This window comes from Miniopterus schreibersii (genome assembly GCF_964146895.1).
Source record: "Miniopterus schreibersii genome assembly, chromosome: 2".
NCBI lineage: Eukaryota > Metazoa > Chordata > Mammalia > Chiroptera > Miniopteridae > Miniopterus > Miniopterus schreibersii.
Genome location: NC_138102.1, coordinates 10,584,082 through 10,601,808, shown reverse-complemented (window position 1 = coordinate 10,601,808; position 17,727 = coordinate 10,584,082). Strand labels below are relative to the sequence as shown.

Below are 17,727 nucleotides of genomic sequence, written 5' to 3'. Positions count from 1 at the left end.
TCCCCATCATGCGCTAAAACAGGAGCCCTTCAAGGCCGATGCTTTTGTTACCTAAGTGACTAGCAACGTGAGACACTCAGAGAGTACTAAAATATGTATGACAAAAACGCGTCCGAGCCCACGGCGCCGAGCCCGGAGCCCGCGGGGCAGCGGCGGCGGCCGCGCGCCCGGGGGACCGGCTCGCGAGCAGCTCCCGCCGAGAAGGCGCTGCTGGCGGAGCCCGGGCGCCCCCATTCCTCCCTATTCTACTGAAACAAACACCCCACGACGCAAACCGCCGAAAGCCAGAGGCCCTTGCACTCAAGGAAAACGGACCGGTTTTGGCTTTTCAGGTAGGCACACCGAAAGCCTTGATTGTCCCTCCGTCGCATTTTTTTTGGTTTGTTTTTACGAGAGAACTTGACTAACCTTTAACAAAGTTGCTGCTGAGAGAAGTGAAAATTAAGAGAATTCAGAGTGTCGTTTTATTAGAGAAAATTTCTCAATATTAAGTTCAGATGTAAATCATCTGGTTCTTCTAAAAAAAAAAAAAAGTAGAAGACATTCATCCAAGGTGGCATTCATGATTAATATTTACGGTTCCCCCACTAACTACATGGCTTTCGCCGGTGAACTCCCGGGGGCTCGTCTCCTCCCGCGTAAACCGAGGACTGGACTGTCGAGGCCCTTCTGTTCCGTCCCTTCGTGACCCGGATGAGGGTGGACAGGGGCTACAAGAGCGATCCCGGGCTTGGGCTTTCCTCCTCCATCCGGCGAGGTCCGGAGCTGACACCCCCACGGAAAACCACCAAGGCGCCTCCGCTCCCTCTCCAGCTGCCGAGGGTGGCCCACCCACTTCCGCACTGGCCTCGAGTCCCATGTTCCGCGAGCTGCGCCGGAAAGCGCACGGCATGCTGGGATTTGTATTCCTCGCCCTTCTAACCCGGGTCCAGTGGCATTCTGGGATATGTAGTCTCTGGTCGCTCGTTGGCGTACTCGGCGCCGAGGAGCCGGAGGAGATACCAGAGACTCGGGCCGGTCACATGACTGCACTCTAGCGTGCCGAGCGCACTGCGGCTCCGGCCCGGGCGAGTGCTCGCGGCGCGCGGCCGTTGCCGCGGAGACGGCGCACGTCGCACAGCGCGTAGCCCCCTCTGCAGTCCCCCCGCCCCTCTTCTCCCACCACAATGAGATCCTAAGATGGCGGTGGCTGCGGCGGTTGGCGCCGACTGGCTGCGATAGGGGAGGCGGCCATTGGGCCCGCGGCAGCCGGGGGACTTGTGGACTCGCCCTGCTGCGGTCTCTAGGGGAGGACGCGGTCGGTGGCGGGTCGTGGGGGGCTGACCGTTACTCCGCCCTTGGCAGGAGCGGCCGCTCGGTTTACAGGTAATGCCTGCGCGTCTCTAGCCCTTGGCAACCGAGGGCAGCGCGGCCCCAGGGGCGGGAGCGCAACGGCTCTGGGGCACTTGACCCCGTGGGGCCTGGGTTCGGGCCCACGCCTCTCTGTGGGCTCCTGGCTCCGCTGGCTGCCTGCTTCGGGTCGCCTGGGCGGACAGTCCGCCCCCTCGCCCGACCGGCCGACGCCATCTCCGGGTGAGCATCTGGGGGCGCGTTAGCGGCGGCGGAGCCCCTTCTCGCCTCCCCGCCCCTTTCTTTCCCGGCCGCGGGAGGAGGCCGCCCTGCGTCCCGGCTGCCCCAGGAATGTCTCTGGAGCGGAGGGAGCCGAGCCGGGGCTGTGGTTGGGTTGCCAGAGGCAGGGGGTCTAGTTCTCCATAACTAGGGGCCTCGGGGGCCGTAGTCGCCGTCCTCGCGCCCCCTTCGGCCCGTCCCCAGATTCCATTCTGTGGGGCGCGGCGTCCAGAACTTGGGATGGAGAAGGGCGGGTGCGGAGCGGCGCGGCTTCTGTCGTCCCGGGTGGTCGTGGAGCAGAAGGGCCGCGGGAGGCGTCCCCGACTCTGGCGAAGAGGTGCTTTCAGCCTGATTGCCGCGCGGGGAGCGCTGACTTCAGGCCTCTTCCCCCCTCCCGCGGCTCCCCTTCGCCGGCCTCACTGCAGGCCGGTTCGAATGGGCCCCGGATGAGGGCAACTGAACGTCAGTGCGGTTCGGCAAACACGGCTCGCTTCGCAGTCACGGGTGGGAATTAGGTGTAGCCAGGCCCCGCTGGGGAGGCGGGTCCTCCGAACTTCCCATCCCGCGCCCCACTCGGGAGCTCGCCTTGCCTGAAAACGCCGCGCGCGTGTGTGTGTGCCTTGTCCGAAAACACACTGTGTGTGTGTGTGTGTGTGTGTGTGCCTTGTCTGAAAACACACTGTGTGTGTGTGTGTGCCTTGTCTGAAAACACACTGTGTGTGTGTGTGTGCGCCTTGTCTGAAAACACACTGTGTGTGTGTGTGTGCGCCTTGTCTGAAAACACACTGTGTGTGTGTGTGCGCCTTGTCTGAAAACACACTGTGTGTGTGTGTGTGCGCCTTGTCTGAAAACACACTGTGTGTGTGTGCGCCTTGTCTGAAAACACACTGTGTGTGTGTGTGCGCCTTGTCTGAAAACACACTGTGTGTGTGTGTGTGCGCCTTGTCTGAAAACACACTGTGTGTGTGTGCGCCTTGTCTGAAAACACACTGTGTGTGTGTGTGTGCGCCTTGTCTGAAAACACACTGTGTGTGTGTGTGTGTGCCTTGTCTGAAAACACACTCTGTGTGTGTGTGCCTTGTCCGAAAACACTACGTGTGTGTGCCTTGTCTGAAAACACACTGTGTGTGTGTGCTGTGTCTGAAAACACGCTGTGTGTGTGTGTGTGTGCCTTGTCTGAAAACACGCTGTATGTGTGTGTATGCCTTGTCTGAAAACACTGTGTGTGTGTGTGCCTTGTCTGAAAACACACTGTGTGTGTGTGTGTGCCTTGTCTGAAAACACACTGTGTGTGTGTGCCTTGTCTGAAAACACACTGTATGTGTGTGTATGCCTTGTCTGAAAACACTGTGTGTGTGTGTGTGCCTTGTCTGAAAACACACTGTGTGTGTGTGTGCGCTCCTTGTCTGAAAACACACTGTGTGTGTGTGTGTGTGTGCCGTGTCTGAAAACATGCTGTGTGTGTGTGTGTGTGCCTTGTCTGAAAACACACTGTGTGTGTGTGTGCCTTGTCTGAAAACACACTGTGTGTGTGTGTGCACGCTCCTTGTCTGAAAAACACTGTGTGTGTGTGTGTGTGCCGTGTCTGAAAACATGCTGTGTGTGTGTGTGTGTGTGCCTTGTCTGAAAACACACTGTGTGTGTGTGTGCCTTGTCTGAAAACACACTGTGTGTGTGTGCCTTGTCTGAAAACACACTGTGTGTGTGTGTGCCGTGTCTGAAAACACGCTGTGTGTGTGTGTGTGCTCCTTGTCTGAAAACACAGTGTGTGTGTACCTTGTCTGAAAACACTGTGTGTGTGTACCTTGTCTGAAAACACACTGTGTGTGTGTGTACCTTGTCTGAAAACACACTGTGTGTGTGTGTGCGCACCTTGTCTGAAAACATGTTGTGTGTGTGTCATGGGTTCGAGGTCTGTGTCGCCTGCCCTACGGGTGACAGATGGTGTTTGGGCGCTCCCATCACCCTGCCTTCTGGTATTCACTGGTTATGGGGATGGGTGTTGTAGAGCTCGGGGTGCACCTGCTCCTTTCCTTTTTCCCTCTCACCTTCCCAGTGAGAGCCACTGGAAGCCATTAAAACACTGAGTTTTCGAACTGAAGATAAACCTTGTGTTTTTGTAACAACAAGGTTACTTTATTTAAAAGCTAACTTTTAAATAAAGAAACCTTTTTTTCTTTCTTGGATACACAAAGTTCAGGAATAGTTTGACTGAAAGTTAATGACTTATCAGTCTGAAGTGTACTTGGCACGGATCTTTACATGATAATTAGGGTTAACCACTTTTCATTATATTCCAGAGTAGACGTTAAGGTATGGCATTGTTGTTTGGGGGGGATCTTACCAATTTGGAGGATTTAAACATTTGCGTATATCACATTGTTTTCCAAAAGGATTAAAATAACTTAAATTGGCAAATTGGATTTCTCTTTTCTGTTGATTTTCTAAATGTATTTTAGGTATAAATATAGTATTTGTTATTCTGTACTTCACAGTGTAAAGAGTTTACTAAAGTCATTTTTATTTTTATTTTTTGCTTAAAAGCAGACAACAGCTTTGAAGTGTGAAGCAGAAAAAGAGCTGTTTCTGAGCTGCAAAAACTCGTTTCCAAACAGGTAATTTGACATCATTATATATGTTATTTTCCTTCGTATTGTAGTTGAAGAAGACTTTATGGTGGAGACTGCTATCAAAATACCAGTGCATGGTTGAGGGCCCTCTCTGCTTCATAAACAGTCTGAGTTTGCTGCCCTGTTTGCCCTGCTTTTTGGCATGCCACTTTGGTCTGCCTTCATACTTTTGTTAGAAGGGAGCCATGTCATTCCTGATTATTAAGTAGTGGAATAGTTTATGTAATACCTTTTGAAATGTCTGTGTTTTTTTCTCATAGAATTTCCTCAGACCATTTGAGTTTGGATTGTCCTATAGCAACTGTTTGGCTAGCCAAATCCATTTAATCTTAAGTAATCTTGTACAACTTCTCTGTTGATTATCTGCTCTTATTTTTTATTCACAAACTATTTTTTGAGCTTTTTGACTAAAGTTTTTTTTTCTTTTAGCTGTCTAAAATTACTTTAAACATTAGTTTCTATGCATAGGGTATTATCAAATGCCAGTTTTGTGAAGATACTCTTTGACCAGCCGAAAAAAGTCAGTGTAAGTTCATTGAGGGAAAGTTAAGTTTGCTAAGGACAATTTAGAAAGTAAATGACTAAAGGATGAAGATTAGAAGACATTTTTCTTAAAAATGTTTTAGAAATAATTGCTCTTTTAAGAAAATCTCAGTCTGAATTTAATTCTGTTAAAATTTTAAGGCAGACTATTTTCTAAATTTGTTTAATATGTTCTTTCTAGGAAAGCAGACAGATCTTCAGCTCCCTTATGAAATAAGCTGACCCTCATGAGAAAATACAGATTGACAGTGGATTTATATCTTAATTATAATTCTCAGTATTTTCTTTTTTTATTGGAAGACTATAACAGAATAGGACAAGAATAATGGAACTCAAGGGAAAGGTCAAATGTGAGTGTGTGCATTGGAGTTCTGAACACTAAAGTATATACAGTAGGAGTTTGGTAAAAGAAAAAGAATTGTAAAATTAGTTATAAAGTAAAATAATTTTCCTTTTAACACGATAGGGAAGATGGATAAGATGAAACAAAAACAGGGCTATTGGGCTAACTCACATTAGAAAAACTTGGTTTTCTCAGTAGGGGATTTGGCCATATGAAGGAGGCAAGTATATTTGAGACTTGGAAAAAATATAAAGGGTTTGGAATTATAATACTAAGGAATTCAGTGAGAAGCCAGTAAGGGATGCATAGCAATACATTCATCTTACAAATTTAACTGAGTGCCTACCTGTGCTACTTAATGACTAAAGTACTGGAGATGTGGTAGTGAGCAAAACAGACCAGGTGCTTTACCTCATGGAGTAAATTTAAAGTGTGTGTGTGTACAGTATGTTATACCATAATAATGAACACAGGCAGTGCCATTTTATAACTGTTTCCCACTGTTTGACAGATTGAGGGTAAAAGCAGAGAAAAACCATTAGTTGAGTTCACAGAGTAGGCTAACAAGGCATTTTTGGAATGGCTTACTTGAGTTGTGTTTAGGGTTGAGTAAGGAAGCAAGGGATTAATGGATTCCTAGAGAGAGAAATGAAAGGATCAAAAACAGGTTCAACAGGAATGAGAGAGGTAGAATGCAAGAACTTAAGAAAAGAAAGGGATTTCCCAAGCTCAGGATCTTGAACAAATTACCAATTCAGAGTGAAAACAGAATTGGAATAGAGATGAGATAAATATTGGAACTGAGGCTAGTTTTTGAAAAATCATTGCCAATTTTCAGGTCATAAAAGCAGGGAATGGAGTGGAGAGTGAAACTATGAGCCAGTTCTGAGTACAAGAAATGGTGCCTAAGGTAGGGAGGGTGATATTTTTGATGGCTAATGTGGTCAAAAGAGGGAAGTTAATCATTAAGAAAGGTCTACAAAGGGAATCCTTTCCCCATGAATCTGGGAGGACTAGAAGACTAGCATCTTTTAGAAAGGTTTTCCAAGGAAATACTGCTTTCAGAGGGATTTGGAATTTCATTGAAGCCAAAGAAGTAGGAGGAATGTTTGGGAACAGTTGGAGAATGTATAGGGAATTACGTTTGTCATGGTGCAGTAGAAAGGATGCTAGGTAGAGCTGTTACCAGTGAGTAGGGAATGAAGTGGTGTTGCTGATAGGGATTTGAGATTTATGGCAGCAGCATGGCCTGATTCGCCTAGAGAGGTATATGTGATATCAATGATAAGAAAGTGTGATAGATTTGGGGTATAAATTATAGGGAGATTGATTAACTTCAGGATTCTCAGTTGTTTTTGAAGAAAGCAAGGATATATTAAATGTTGTTAGTGTGAAAATGTTGAACATAGAGTAACTGTACCAAAAGATAGACCTAATGCATACTTGGTATATAGTGATTTCTGACCCAATTTTTGTTGATTTTATATTAGGTGTAACCATCTGTTACCCCCCCCCCCCGCCTCTTCTCAGTATCTTGAGTTTTTTTGAAGAGGATAATTATAGAGATAGCTTAAGTTCTAGAAAATTATTAAAATTACTAAAATTTTTAGAAAGACTAAGCTATGGAAAATATTCTATATGATTTTTTAGGTACTTAATCATCTTAAGCACAGAGATGAAATTGAGAAATTTCTCAAGTGAAACTGACTAAACAGTATATAGTACCAAATAGGCATTTTCCTCTCAGTTTCCATTAAAAGTGTTTAGTTGTACACTGTTTTAAGACTTTCAAAATAGTGTTGGAATATTTCCTTTTTATGATTAGCAGAAGATACTATCCCAAGTAATGCAACCTTTAGAAAACTAGTACCAAAGTTTTATAAAATGCCAGCTTTGGTTATTTCTGACTAAGTACTAAATATTTTTTTAAAAGACTATTTTATACATTATTTTATTTGAATGAGTATCTCTAAAACTTTGATTTACAGTGGTCAGTTGAGAAGTAAGGTAATTCTAGAGATGGTTATGAGTAATTTAGTGTCATTTGAAAAATATCTGAACTTCCAAGATTTTAGGAAAATAATTTTTTTTTCTTTACTTGATTACTAAATTTCTTTGAATTTCTTCTTTGTATTTTTATCTCAAAAGTAAATATTAGTCATAGGTACTTTTGTGATAATGCTGTGATATTCTACATATATATATACTATCTCTCTATAGTGAAACTTCCGCAACAGGATTTTCTTCAAAAAGATCAGTCACTGAAAATAGCTTATAAATTGGCATTGTCAAAAATAGCTAAATAAAACTTATAAATAATATTTTCAACATAGTTTAGTAAAACACAGGATGCCTAGAAGTGCTTGTTTAAAGAAGAACAATTTTTTTTTTTTTATCCCAAACCATCATCCATCACTTGCACCAGTTTTCCAGTGGCATCAGCTTTTCCATCTCATTGTCTTTCTGTTAAACCTGCTTGGCAAAATCCCAACCTTGGACCGATTCAATGGAGTGTTTATACCAAGGCTGATGAGCACTGCTGGGAAAAAACTTTACACTGTAGATTAATAACATCAGTGAATGTTCTCTGCACTCACCTGGGTCCTTAGTGCTGCCAATCATTCTGTTTCCTACTCTTAAATCTTTCAGACACTGTCATTTCACCTTTAATGAAGTCTTTCTACTTCATATCACGAACTCCCTCTACTCCCTAGACTTTATTAGGAAGTGGTCCTCTTAAAAAGGTTTAGAAATATTTGATCCATTTTTCCCAAACTAATTTTAATGTATTCAAATTGTTTTAGAACCTTATTTTAATAGTGTTCAGTTATTAGCATAAAATAGATCCTTAATAAATTTATCTTAAAGTAAACTTAGTTTATTACTCTATTAATAAAAAGCATAACATACTCTATTTTAAGAAAAAATTGACATGTAAGAGTTTTTACTTAAATAACCTTAATAATTTTCCATTCTAATTTACATTTTAAGACAATTTACTTTGGTACTTTTAAATATGCTATCACCTGTACTGCATATGTATTTTTTGAGCTCCTATTTAATGTTAAAAATTATATCAATACATCTAGAAAATAGTATTTGCCAAATGTTTAGTTTAAATGACTCATTTCAGTTCACTGGGCATTTCTCTCTGTGGCAATCAATTATTGCAGAAAATGTATAACAGAAAAAGAAAAAGTTCTTCATTTTCCTATCCTTGTAACCAACAGTTGATTGCATGCAAGCATTTTATTATATTTTCTTAAAATCTGTATGCAATTTTGCATATTGCTTTTTTCCTGTTTTATTCACAGGCAGTATTGTTCAGCCTTCATAATTAAATGTTTTGAAGGGTGCTCTTGCCTAATAGCATTCAGCCTGTCGTTTGATACTTACTTTGTTTTCAGTTTATCACAATTATAGCATAATAAACAGCTTCCCTCATTATAGTGCCCTCCCACCACTCCATATTTTCTTAGATTAGCTATGGAAAGGTAGAATTACTGGGTTAAAACATAATTTTAGTTCTTGATACAATATTGCCAAAATGCTTTCTAGAAAGGTTACACCAGTTTAGGTTTTCACCATAGTTACTGGGAGTTCTGGTTTCCCTTTGCTGTCATTAGGATTTGGTAATATATGTAATTGAACAAATTTAATAGTCCTTTATTTTAATTTTTAGCTGGACTTTATTAATATTTTTATCATTTTATGTTTACTGATTTTTTATTTATTTTTTGTAAATTGCCTGATCATACTTTTTTGGGGGAGTTTGTTTAAGTGTTATTGTTGTTGTTTTAATTCTTCATATAGTAAAGATATTAGCTGTATACTTCATATTTATTTCAGTTTTTCCCCCCAATTTACTATTTATTCTCAGCATACTTAGGAGTTACTTTTATATGAATAAAATCTGTTTGAACTTTGTTCTTTTTTTTCTGCATCCCAAATTGGTAAGATCTCTCTTTTTAAAAGTTCGTTCTATTTTGTATGTTTGATTTTTAAATCTTATCTATTTTTAATCTATTTACTATCTTGGTGTTACGATATAAGGCAGCCTTTTCCAGTTGGAGAGAATTAAACTCTGATGCTCTGAGCCATCCTTTGTTTACTGTGAATTAATTACTCTCTGTGTCTGGCCTGGTACTAGGTATGCACCATCCTTGGAAGAATTGAGAAAATAGTCACTTAAATCTTTTTTCTGTGTTAAAGAAAGGCTGTTAAAGCTCTAAATAAATCTTTTTCAAAATTGTTAGCAAATTGTCCCATCAACTGAATAATCCTGCATCATAGAATTCTTGTGAGGATGAAATGATAAAATATACCTAAAATATTTAGCATGGTGCTTGGCTTATACATATAAAATACCAAGATACAGATGTTAGCTATAATTAAATTTTCTCATTTTTCCTAATTGGGTATATTTGAGGATTTTCTTTTTTGGGCTAGTACTAATTTAACCATGTGGGCATTCAATGTGGTTGAATTATCTTGGGACTAGTTTTCTATTCTCCTTACTTCTTTTGCTATTCTTTTATTTTTCAGACAGTAAACTTTTTTTTCTGATTTGTTTATTCTTACCTGTTCTTTTAAATTCCAAGAAGAATCACAGTGAGGTTTTTGTTGGAATTTTATCAAGCCTGTACATTTAGAAAAAATGGTATTTTTATAATACTTGTCTTTTCACCAGGGAAGACAGTTTGTTTTCTACTTATAAAATTTTCTCTTATATTGTTTTACAGTGTTTAATAGTGCTTTTTGACATAGGGCAAATAATACTATTCCTAGATATTTTTTTTGTCTCTATTGTAAGTGACATAATTTTTCCCCAGTGTATTTTCTGACAGGTTGTTGGTGATCGTTTGAAGTTCTCTGGGTTTTTTAATGCATATTCTTTTTTAAAAAAATATGTTTTTATTGATTTTAGAGAGAGATGGGGAGGGAGTGGGGGAGGAGAGAGAGACAAACTCCCATGGCTTCCTTCTGCAGGCCCCCTACTGGGGATTGAGGTAGAAACCCTGGCATGTGCCCTGACCAGGAATCAAACCAGCTACCTTTTGATCCATTGGATGATACTCAACCAACTGGGCCACAGCAACCACGGATTAATGCATATTCTTTCAAAAAGCCACCTTTTCTCTTTTCAGTATTAATATTTTTTATTTTTCTGTGGGTTTTTTTGGTTTTTTTTGGTGTGTTTTTTTAGAACTTCCAAAGCTATGCTAAATAACTGATATGTGGCATTCTTGTTTTGGTGTTTCTTTTAATAGGGATGTCCCTTCATGTCTTATTTTAAAATTATTGGCTATTGGTTTAAAATGTACTTTTTTCAACTCTGTAAAGTAATATATGGTCATTGAAAAAAAAACGCACTGTATAAAAATGCATACAGCTTATAAGGAAGTGTCAGTATATTTGTGCTTCCAATATTTTTTTCAAATTTGAGGTGTTGAATTTTATCACATCACTTTTTATTTTGAGATGACAAACTTTAATCTCTGTGATCTGTTAATACATTATTCTGATAGATACCCTACCATTAAAACATTGGTGGGATAAATCCTACTTTGTTGTGGATGATAATTCGTTTAATATTGTGCTCTAGTGATGACTGGGATAAGTTAGGATCTTAGAATTAAAGCACCTGGAATTTGTATTCACCGACATTTTTAGCAGAATGACCTCAGCAAAATTATCTAACTCCTTTGAATGTTAGTGTTATTGTTTATAAAATGAGAAACCTATTATAACCCTAATGTCTAATGGCCTTTCCTGCCCCTTGAATTATAAAGTTGTCTCACCATCTCCTCTTTCACTCACCCTTCCTCCAGCAGGCACAGCTCACACCCAGTGGAAATCCAAAGCCCTCCACAGGATATATAGAAATCTTATTTTCTCATGATAATCTCTGCCCTTAAACCTTTGCTTCTATCATTGCTGCTACTTACTGTTTCCCATCTCTTTGACTCAGGTGTATGAAATTCACTGCCTTCCTTGATTTTCTCAAAATCCCCAGAAATACAATTTAAAATAGGGTAGTAGGCACTGTATGTACACACACACACACACACACACACACACACACACACATATATAAAAATAAATATTTTAGTCTTTGGAAGAGTTTATTTTATTATTTTTTAATTTATCTTTATTGTTGAAAGTATTACAGATGTCCCCTTTTTTCACCCCATTGACCCCCTCCACCTGGCCCCCACCCCCACCCTTCAGGCCTTCACCACACTATTGTCTGTGTCCATAGGTTATGCATATATGCATATAAGTTCTTCGGTTAATCTCTCCCCGCTAATATTTTTTAAGTTATTTAAGCCACTGTATTGGTTTTTACTGGTCATTCATCCATCTAATCCTGCTTCTTCCTGCCTTCTGATCTTGTTTACCCATTACCTTCCTTTCTACTAAAACCAAACCTTTCTCCATGTCTCATGCAGAGCAGTTCTGCCCCCTGAATCTTTGACATAAAACAAGTGCCCACATCTTTGGAGAGTATTAGTTTCTTATCTAAGAGCATTTTTGGTTCTAGCTGTTAATAACTTTTTCCTACTTCATTATCTTTTAGGATTCTGTTGAAGAAATTAAATGAAATAACCTTAAAGCTTACAGGCCAGTACACATGGTGGATATTCAGAGAGTTTCCTTCCTTCCCTATCACTATTAATTTATGTTAATCATAATATGCCTACAACAGCTAAATCAATTGTTTGTGTTGTGTGGTTGACAGTGCCTCTTTTTATTTTATGAAATCAACTTTTCTGAGATTGTTTTATATTGCTAAGCTTCATGGAGTGATTTTAAAAATTAGAGTTTGTTTTTACGTGTTAAAAAGGTTAGTTTTTCCTTGTTTTACAGAAAATTGTTACAGCCAGCATGGCCACAGGAGGAGGTCCTTTTGAAGAAGGCATGAATGATCAGGATTTACCAAACTGGAGCAATGAGGGTGTTGATGACCGACTCAACAATATGGTATGATTATCTTAATTGATGGTTGTTATTGACTACTAATATTAGAATACAGCTTTCCCTTGACTTAGCTATATCAGACTCACTGAAACTGTAAAGTAAACACACATTTTCTAGCTGGCCAGGATATTAAATGATGCTGGGCTCTTATTTTAGTGAAGACATTTTTGTTTGCAGGTAACAGATATCAACTTGAGTTAGCTTAAACCAAAAAGGAGGTTTTTTTAATAAGGATATAAACTTCTATTTTATGGAAAACAATTTAAAGGAATAAAGTTGGGTTTTAGGAAGGGACTAGAAAAAAGAACTAAAAACTGGAAAGTTGTTAAGAATTACTTTTTCACTGTGACTCTCCTGAGTGCCTCTGCTTAACACAACTTTTTCTTCACAGACCAGCTTTCTCTTTCCTCTGCTCCACGTGGCACACTGTGGCTGCCCTTTCTAAAGTTTTCAGTTACAACTGTAATTAAATACTGACTAGTTACAATGTGAAATTTTAAAGTAGGATCCCAATTTGGATTAGATATGCATCTTTTTTACAGTCATTATGGCCAGGATGGGATGGGGTAGGTAGAACAAGAGGTTGGCAGGAATACCAACACATGCATTAGGGTGGAGGGACAGTTTGTAGAGAAGGGAGTTTTGTTATAAATGAGGAAAATATCCCAAAGGTTTGTTACCATAAAAGTAAAAGATACTTCTAAGTTGAATGTGGTGGGAATAGACTTTTTGTTGAGTGAGTTAGGTTATGTGGGTATAACTTAGTAAATAAAAACGTTTCTTAGTTAAAACATTAAGCATTTTTTATCATTAGATCTTACATAATAAATATATTATTTTCTATAAAAATAAGTTATATTTCTTGCTTACCATGTATTAGGCACTGTGCTGTGTTATTTTTAATTATGTTTTAAAGGTGACACTCTTAGAGATTAGGAAACTGAGACTATGGGAAGTTAAATAAATTGCTTAGGGTCATGCAGTGGCACACTTCTTCAGAAAACAGCAATTGCTTTAGAACCCAGGTTGATTCCAGATCTGTCTTCCTGTCATACATACTAACTTTAAAGGGGGCCAGTAAAGGTATCTGTAGTTTATTTCACTTTTCAACTTATAAATAATAAAGAACCATTTTTAAAAATGCTTTTGAAAATATTCAGACTGACGCTAGGGTTGGAGTTTTGGGATTTATATTTGGTAATGAACTATGAAAAGGAAAGTAATCTGTTTTCTGAGGGACAGTCTATGAAATTTAGGCTAGACATACTGGGGGGAAATGGGTTAGTATAAGTAATTGTCTCTAAGATTATGTTTATGTGAAAAGTGTTTTGTCATTTTTAAGACAGACTAAAATTTATAAAGTATACCACATTTTTTTCTCTTGGTTTGATAGAGGCCATAGTAACTCTTGCCTTTACTTTTTTAAAGGATTGGGGTGGCCAACAGAAGAAGGCAAATAGATCATCAGAAAAGAATAAGAAAAAGTTTGGTGCAGAAAGTGATAAGAGGGTAACTAACGATATTTCTCCGGAGTCGTCACCAGGAGTTGGAAGGCGAAGGACGAAGACGCCGCATACGTTCCCCCAGGGCAGATACGTGACCCAGACGTCTGTCCCAGAGCAGGCGGAACTGGAGAAGCTCAAACAGCGGATAAACTTCAGCGATTTAGATCAGGTTAGTGAATTATTTTAAAAGTAAGTTATGACTATGGGAAATACTTGAAATGGATTAAATAATTTGCCTTAAGAAAAAAATTGAGCTGTTTATTTTCCTTAGTTTCTGTGCGTGTGGAAAGAATTTTAATCAGTGATGATACTGTGTTCTTTGAAAGGCAACAAAGTCTTATTTCTAAACTTGCTAAGGATAAGTCTTTCTGGACTTTGTTACTATACTGTATGACTAACTTAAATGATTTCGTTATGAAACTGTTTACGTTGTATGTCAATACTGAATAAGATTGCTATTAAGGAAAAAGGAAGATCCAGTTTAGACTATTGGCTCTGTGTGGAATGTGCTGGATAACCTCATTTAGAATAAAGCTATGGTTTGTATTTATAATCACTGAAATAAAGTTTAGAAGTAAGAGCAAGTAGAAATTGTAATGAGCTCTCTTTTTAAAGATGCTGAGCTTTATAATTTTTAAAATCATGGTAAAATACAAGTAACATAAAATTAACCATCTTCACCATTTCTAGGAGTTCAGTGACGTTCTATACATTCACCTTTTTGTGATACCATCACCACCACCCAGCTACAGAACTCTTTCCATCTTGGAAAACTAAAACTCTGTTTCCATTAAACAACAACAACTCATTCTCTCCTCCCCACAGCCCCTGACAACCACCATTCTACTTTCTGTCTCTATGAATTTGGCTGCTCTTGGTACTTCATCTGGGACTAACAACTTACACTTTTGGTGATGAGTTCACCATTAATGAACTTCATGTGTGTTTATACAGTGTTTGTCCTCTTGGTGACTGGCTTATTTCACTTAGCATAATGTTCTCAAGATTCATCCATGTTGCAGCATGTGTCAGGATTTCAATCCATTTTTTTTCTTTTTTTATATTTATGTTTTTATTGTTTCAGAGAGGAAGGGAGAGGGAGAGAGAGATCAATGATGAGAGAGAATCATTGATTGGCTGCCCCCTGCATGCCCTCTACTGGGGATCAAGACGAAAACCCAGGCATGTGCCCGGACCGGGAATTGAACTGTGACCTCCTGGTTCATGGGCCAGTGCTCCGCCCCTGAGCCACACCACTGAGCTGGACTTTCATCCTTTTTAAAGCTGAATGATATTTTTGTATAAATGATAATGAACTCCTAATATTTTACTATTACCTCTGTACTTTACAGAGATAAACAGATTTCCAAATATGCATAAAGGTAGATCAAGTCTGGTATGGTGATGATCATATGTCATTTAGTCATCTAAATGATAAAATGTTGTATGCCAGGCACTGAGCCGAGTGCTTTTTTAGACAGTGCTTCATAAAGACACATCTTTATGCTGGTGTTTATATTAATTAGCATTGATTTAGTGCTTCTAAAGCCGATACAAAATGCTGTGAACAAGTAAGACCAGCACTAGGAATTATAAATATGGTTCATAGTCCTAGTACTTTACGTAGACCAATCTTGCTGATATTCATCAGTTTGAATAGTCTGACAAAATTAGGAATAGGTTTTACTAATCCAATTTTGATATTTTAGTAGAATTTTGTAGATCTGAAGCTGCTTCACATTTTACTACAAGGTGTTTATGCACACCTCCTGAATCAATATCTGATGGTGAAACTGACTAAGAATGTTGGAATTTTTTTTTAATTGTTGAAAGGTTAATGTTTGTGGATTTGGTTTCTTTTTCATATATAGAGAAGCATTGGAAGTGATTCTCAAGGTAGAGCAACAGCTGCTAACAACAAACGTCAGCTTAGTGAGAACCGAAAGCCCTTCAACTTTTTGCCTATGCAGATTAATACTAACAAGAGCAAAGATGCTGCTCCAGGTCCTCAAAAGAGAGAAGTGATTGGATCAGCACAATGTAAAGAGTTGTTTGCTTCTGCTTTAAGTAATGACCTTTTGCAAAACTATCAAGTCTCTGAGGAAGATGGGAGAGGAGAGCCTGCAATGGAGAGCAGCCAGGTGGTAAAATTTGTTTCTTTTGCTCTTTGCCTTCACAAACCTTAAGGTATAAAACATTAACTTAAAAAATATAATTATATTAGATTATGCACCTAAGAATATTTGTTAGGTAGATTAAAGTACTCCCCGACCCTTTTCATTAATCTATCAGATTTATTCAAAATAAAGTAAATTTCTTTTTCTAAAATGATTGTAGAAATGACACAGTCAGGTAAATCAAGGTTGCTCTTTATCTGCCAAATGCTGTATTGCCAATTTTTAGTAAAGGGGGGTGTTGGGAGTAATGTGATTAATAGATTATTGTAAGAATTTTTTTAAATGGTGATATAATTCTTTTGAAAAGTACTTTCAAAAGTATAATACTTTAAATTTATTTATAAATATAAACAGAAAAATTTATATAAATAATAGTTGATATGCAGTTATATAAATAAAAATTTTCAGGTAATGTGGATTAAAACTAATTTTGAAAATTTTAAGGTAACAATATTGGCATTAGTATTGCCAATCATGTTTTGATTAAATTCTAAATTTGATTCAGATGTTTTGCATGTATGAATTCACACAGTAATTAGAAGTATTTTTTGTTATGTCTGAAATTTATAATATATAAAATTGTTGCTGTTGAATGAATTATGCTCAAATTTACATACTGTTTACTTTTATACCTTTAAAAAAATATATTTCTCCAGCAGATTGTAAGCAGGCTTGTTCAGATTCGTGACTATATCACTAAAGCTAGCTCCATGCGGGAAGACCTTGTAGAGAAAAATGAAAGATCTGCTAATGTTGAGCGCCTTACTCATCTAATAGACCACCTTAAAGAGCAAGAAAAGTCGTATATGAAATTTCTCCAAAAAGTCCTTGTAAGTTATGGACCTTTCAAATAATGTATTGAGTTATTTTTGTAGTATATCAGTGTACATGTACTGATGACATTGTGATGCCACCTCACAGGAGTTGATATATTTTCAGAAAATCGTGCCATCCATTATAACATTTTGCTGCCCTTTTTAATAGTTGTATGATTTATACCACTAAAATATTTCAGGCTAGAGAAAATGAGGAGGAGGATGTTCGGACTATAGATTCAGCTGTGGGATCTGGTTCTGTAGCTGAGAGCACATCGCTAAACATAGATGTGCAGTCTGAGGCTTCAGATACCACGGTAAGCGGCTTTTTGGTAATTAAAATGCTAGAAGTGAAGATTCAAACTTTTCTCCCATTTTTTCAAGATTATATTTTTATAGGCATTCCTTAATGAAAAGTGTATTTCAGGAAAGAAACCTCAAATTGTTAATGCTGACTGTATTTTTTAAACATGGGAGTTTAAAAGTTTTATTTATTAACATTTAAAATAGTTTTAATGGTTGATTTTAAAATCTAATAATTTCTGATCTTCAGCTTACAGAAACATGGTTTTTCTAGTTTGTTTCGTTAAGCACAGATTTACTCATTTTGAACAGCATTGGGAAAGTTCAAATTCATCATGGATACAAGAGCTGTAAAAGTATAGAGTATCATTGCTTAGCATATTGACCATTTGAAAATTCCAAGTTCATTTGCCACTGAGGACTCATTTTAAGGCTATTAGGATTTTTCATTTCTTAGGTTAGCCTAGGAACTGTAGCAAATCAGATGACTTAAAAATTGAGATGAAAATGGGACAAGGTTGCATTTTCATTGTGATTTATTCACAGTGAGAAAAATACTATAACTCATGACGCTACAAAATGAGATTTATTAAAATAACATCTTTTGAAAAATAAGTAATTTACAGAATTTTGAGGAAAAGATTTATAAAATAAACTTAGTTCGTAGAAATTAGTGTGCTTTGAAACTAGTTTGCTTTTAAGCACTTCAGTTTTAACAGATGCACCCATAACCATGCATTAGTAAACTTGAAAACCTGTTACCAGTAAAGCTTTTCTTGTGAAACATGATGTATGTATGTCTTTTGTTTCTGAGGTATGTTC

At 38.4% G+C, this 17,727-nt stretch overlaps 1 protein-coding gene across 3 annotated transcripts in view; it reads left to right on the top strand.

Moving 5' to 3' along the window:
- Positions 1-1,019: 1,019 nt before the first annotated feature.
- The window catches only part of PCM1 (pericentriolar material 1), a 79,720-nt gene continuing 63,012 nt past the window's right edge, over positions 1,020-17,727 (top strand). Inside the window, exons 1-7 of one of the 3 annotated variants that reach the window (XM_081130158.1) lie at positions 1,021-1,365; positions 4,153-4,223; positions 11,995-12,108; positions 13,534-13,779; positions 15,482-15,751; positions 16,444-16,617; positions 16,803-16,919. In XM_081130158.1, the coding sequence (XP_080986284.1) occupies positions 12,013-12,108; positions 13,534-13,779; positions 15,482-15,751; positions 16,444-16,617; positions 16,803-16,919 (903 nt within the window). In that variant the 5' untranslated portion in view covers positions 1,021-1,365; positions 4,153-4,223; positions 11,995-12,012. Of the gene's footprint in view, positions 1,366-4,152; positions 4,224-5,052; positions 5,136-11,994; positions 12,109-13,533; positions 13,780-15,481; positions 15,752-16,443; positions 16,618-16,802; positions 16,920-17,727 lie in introns of those variants that run through there. The other 2 variants (XM_081130159.1, XM_081130157.1) reach the window with 2 other exon arrangements.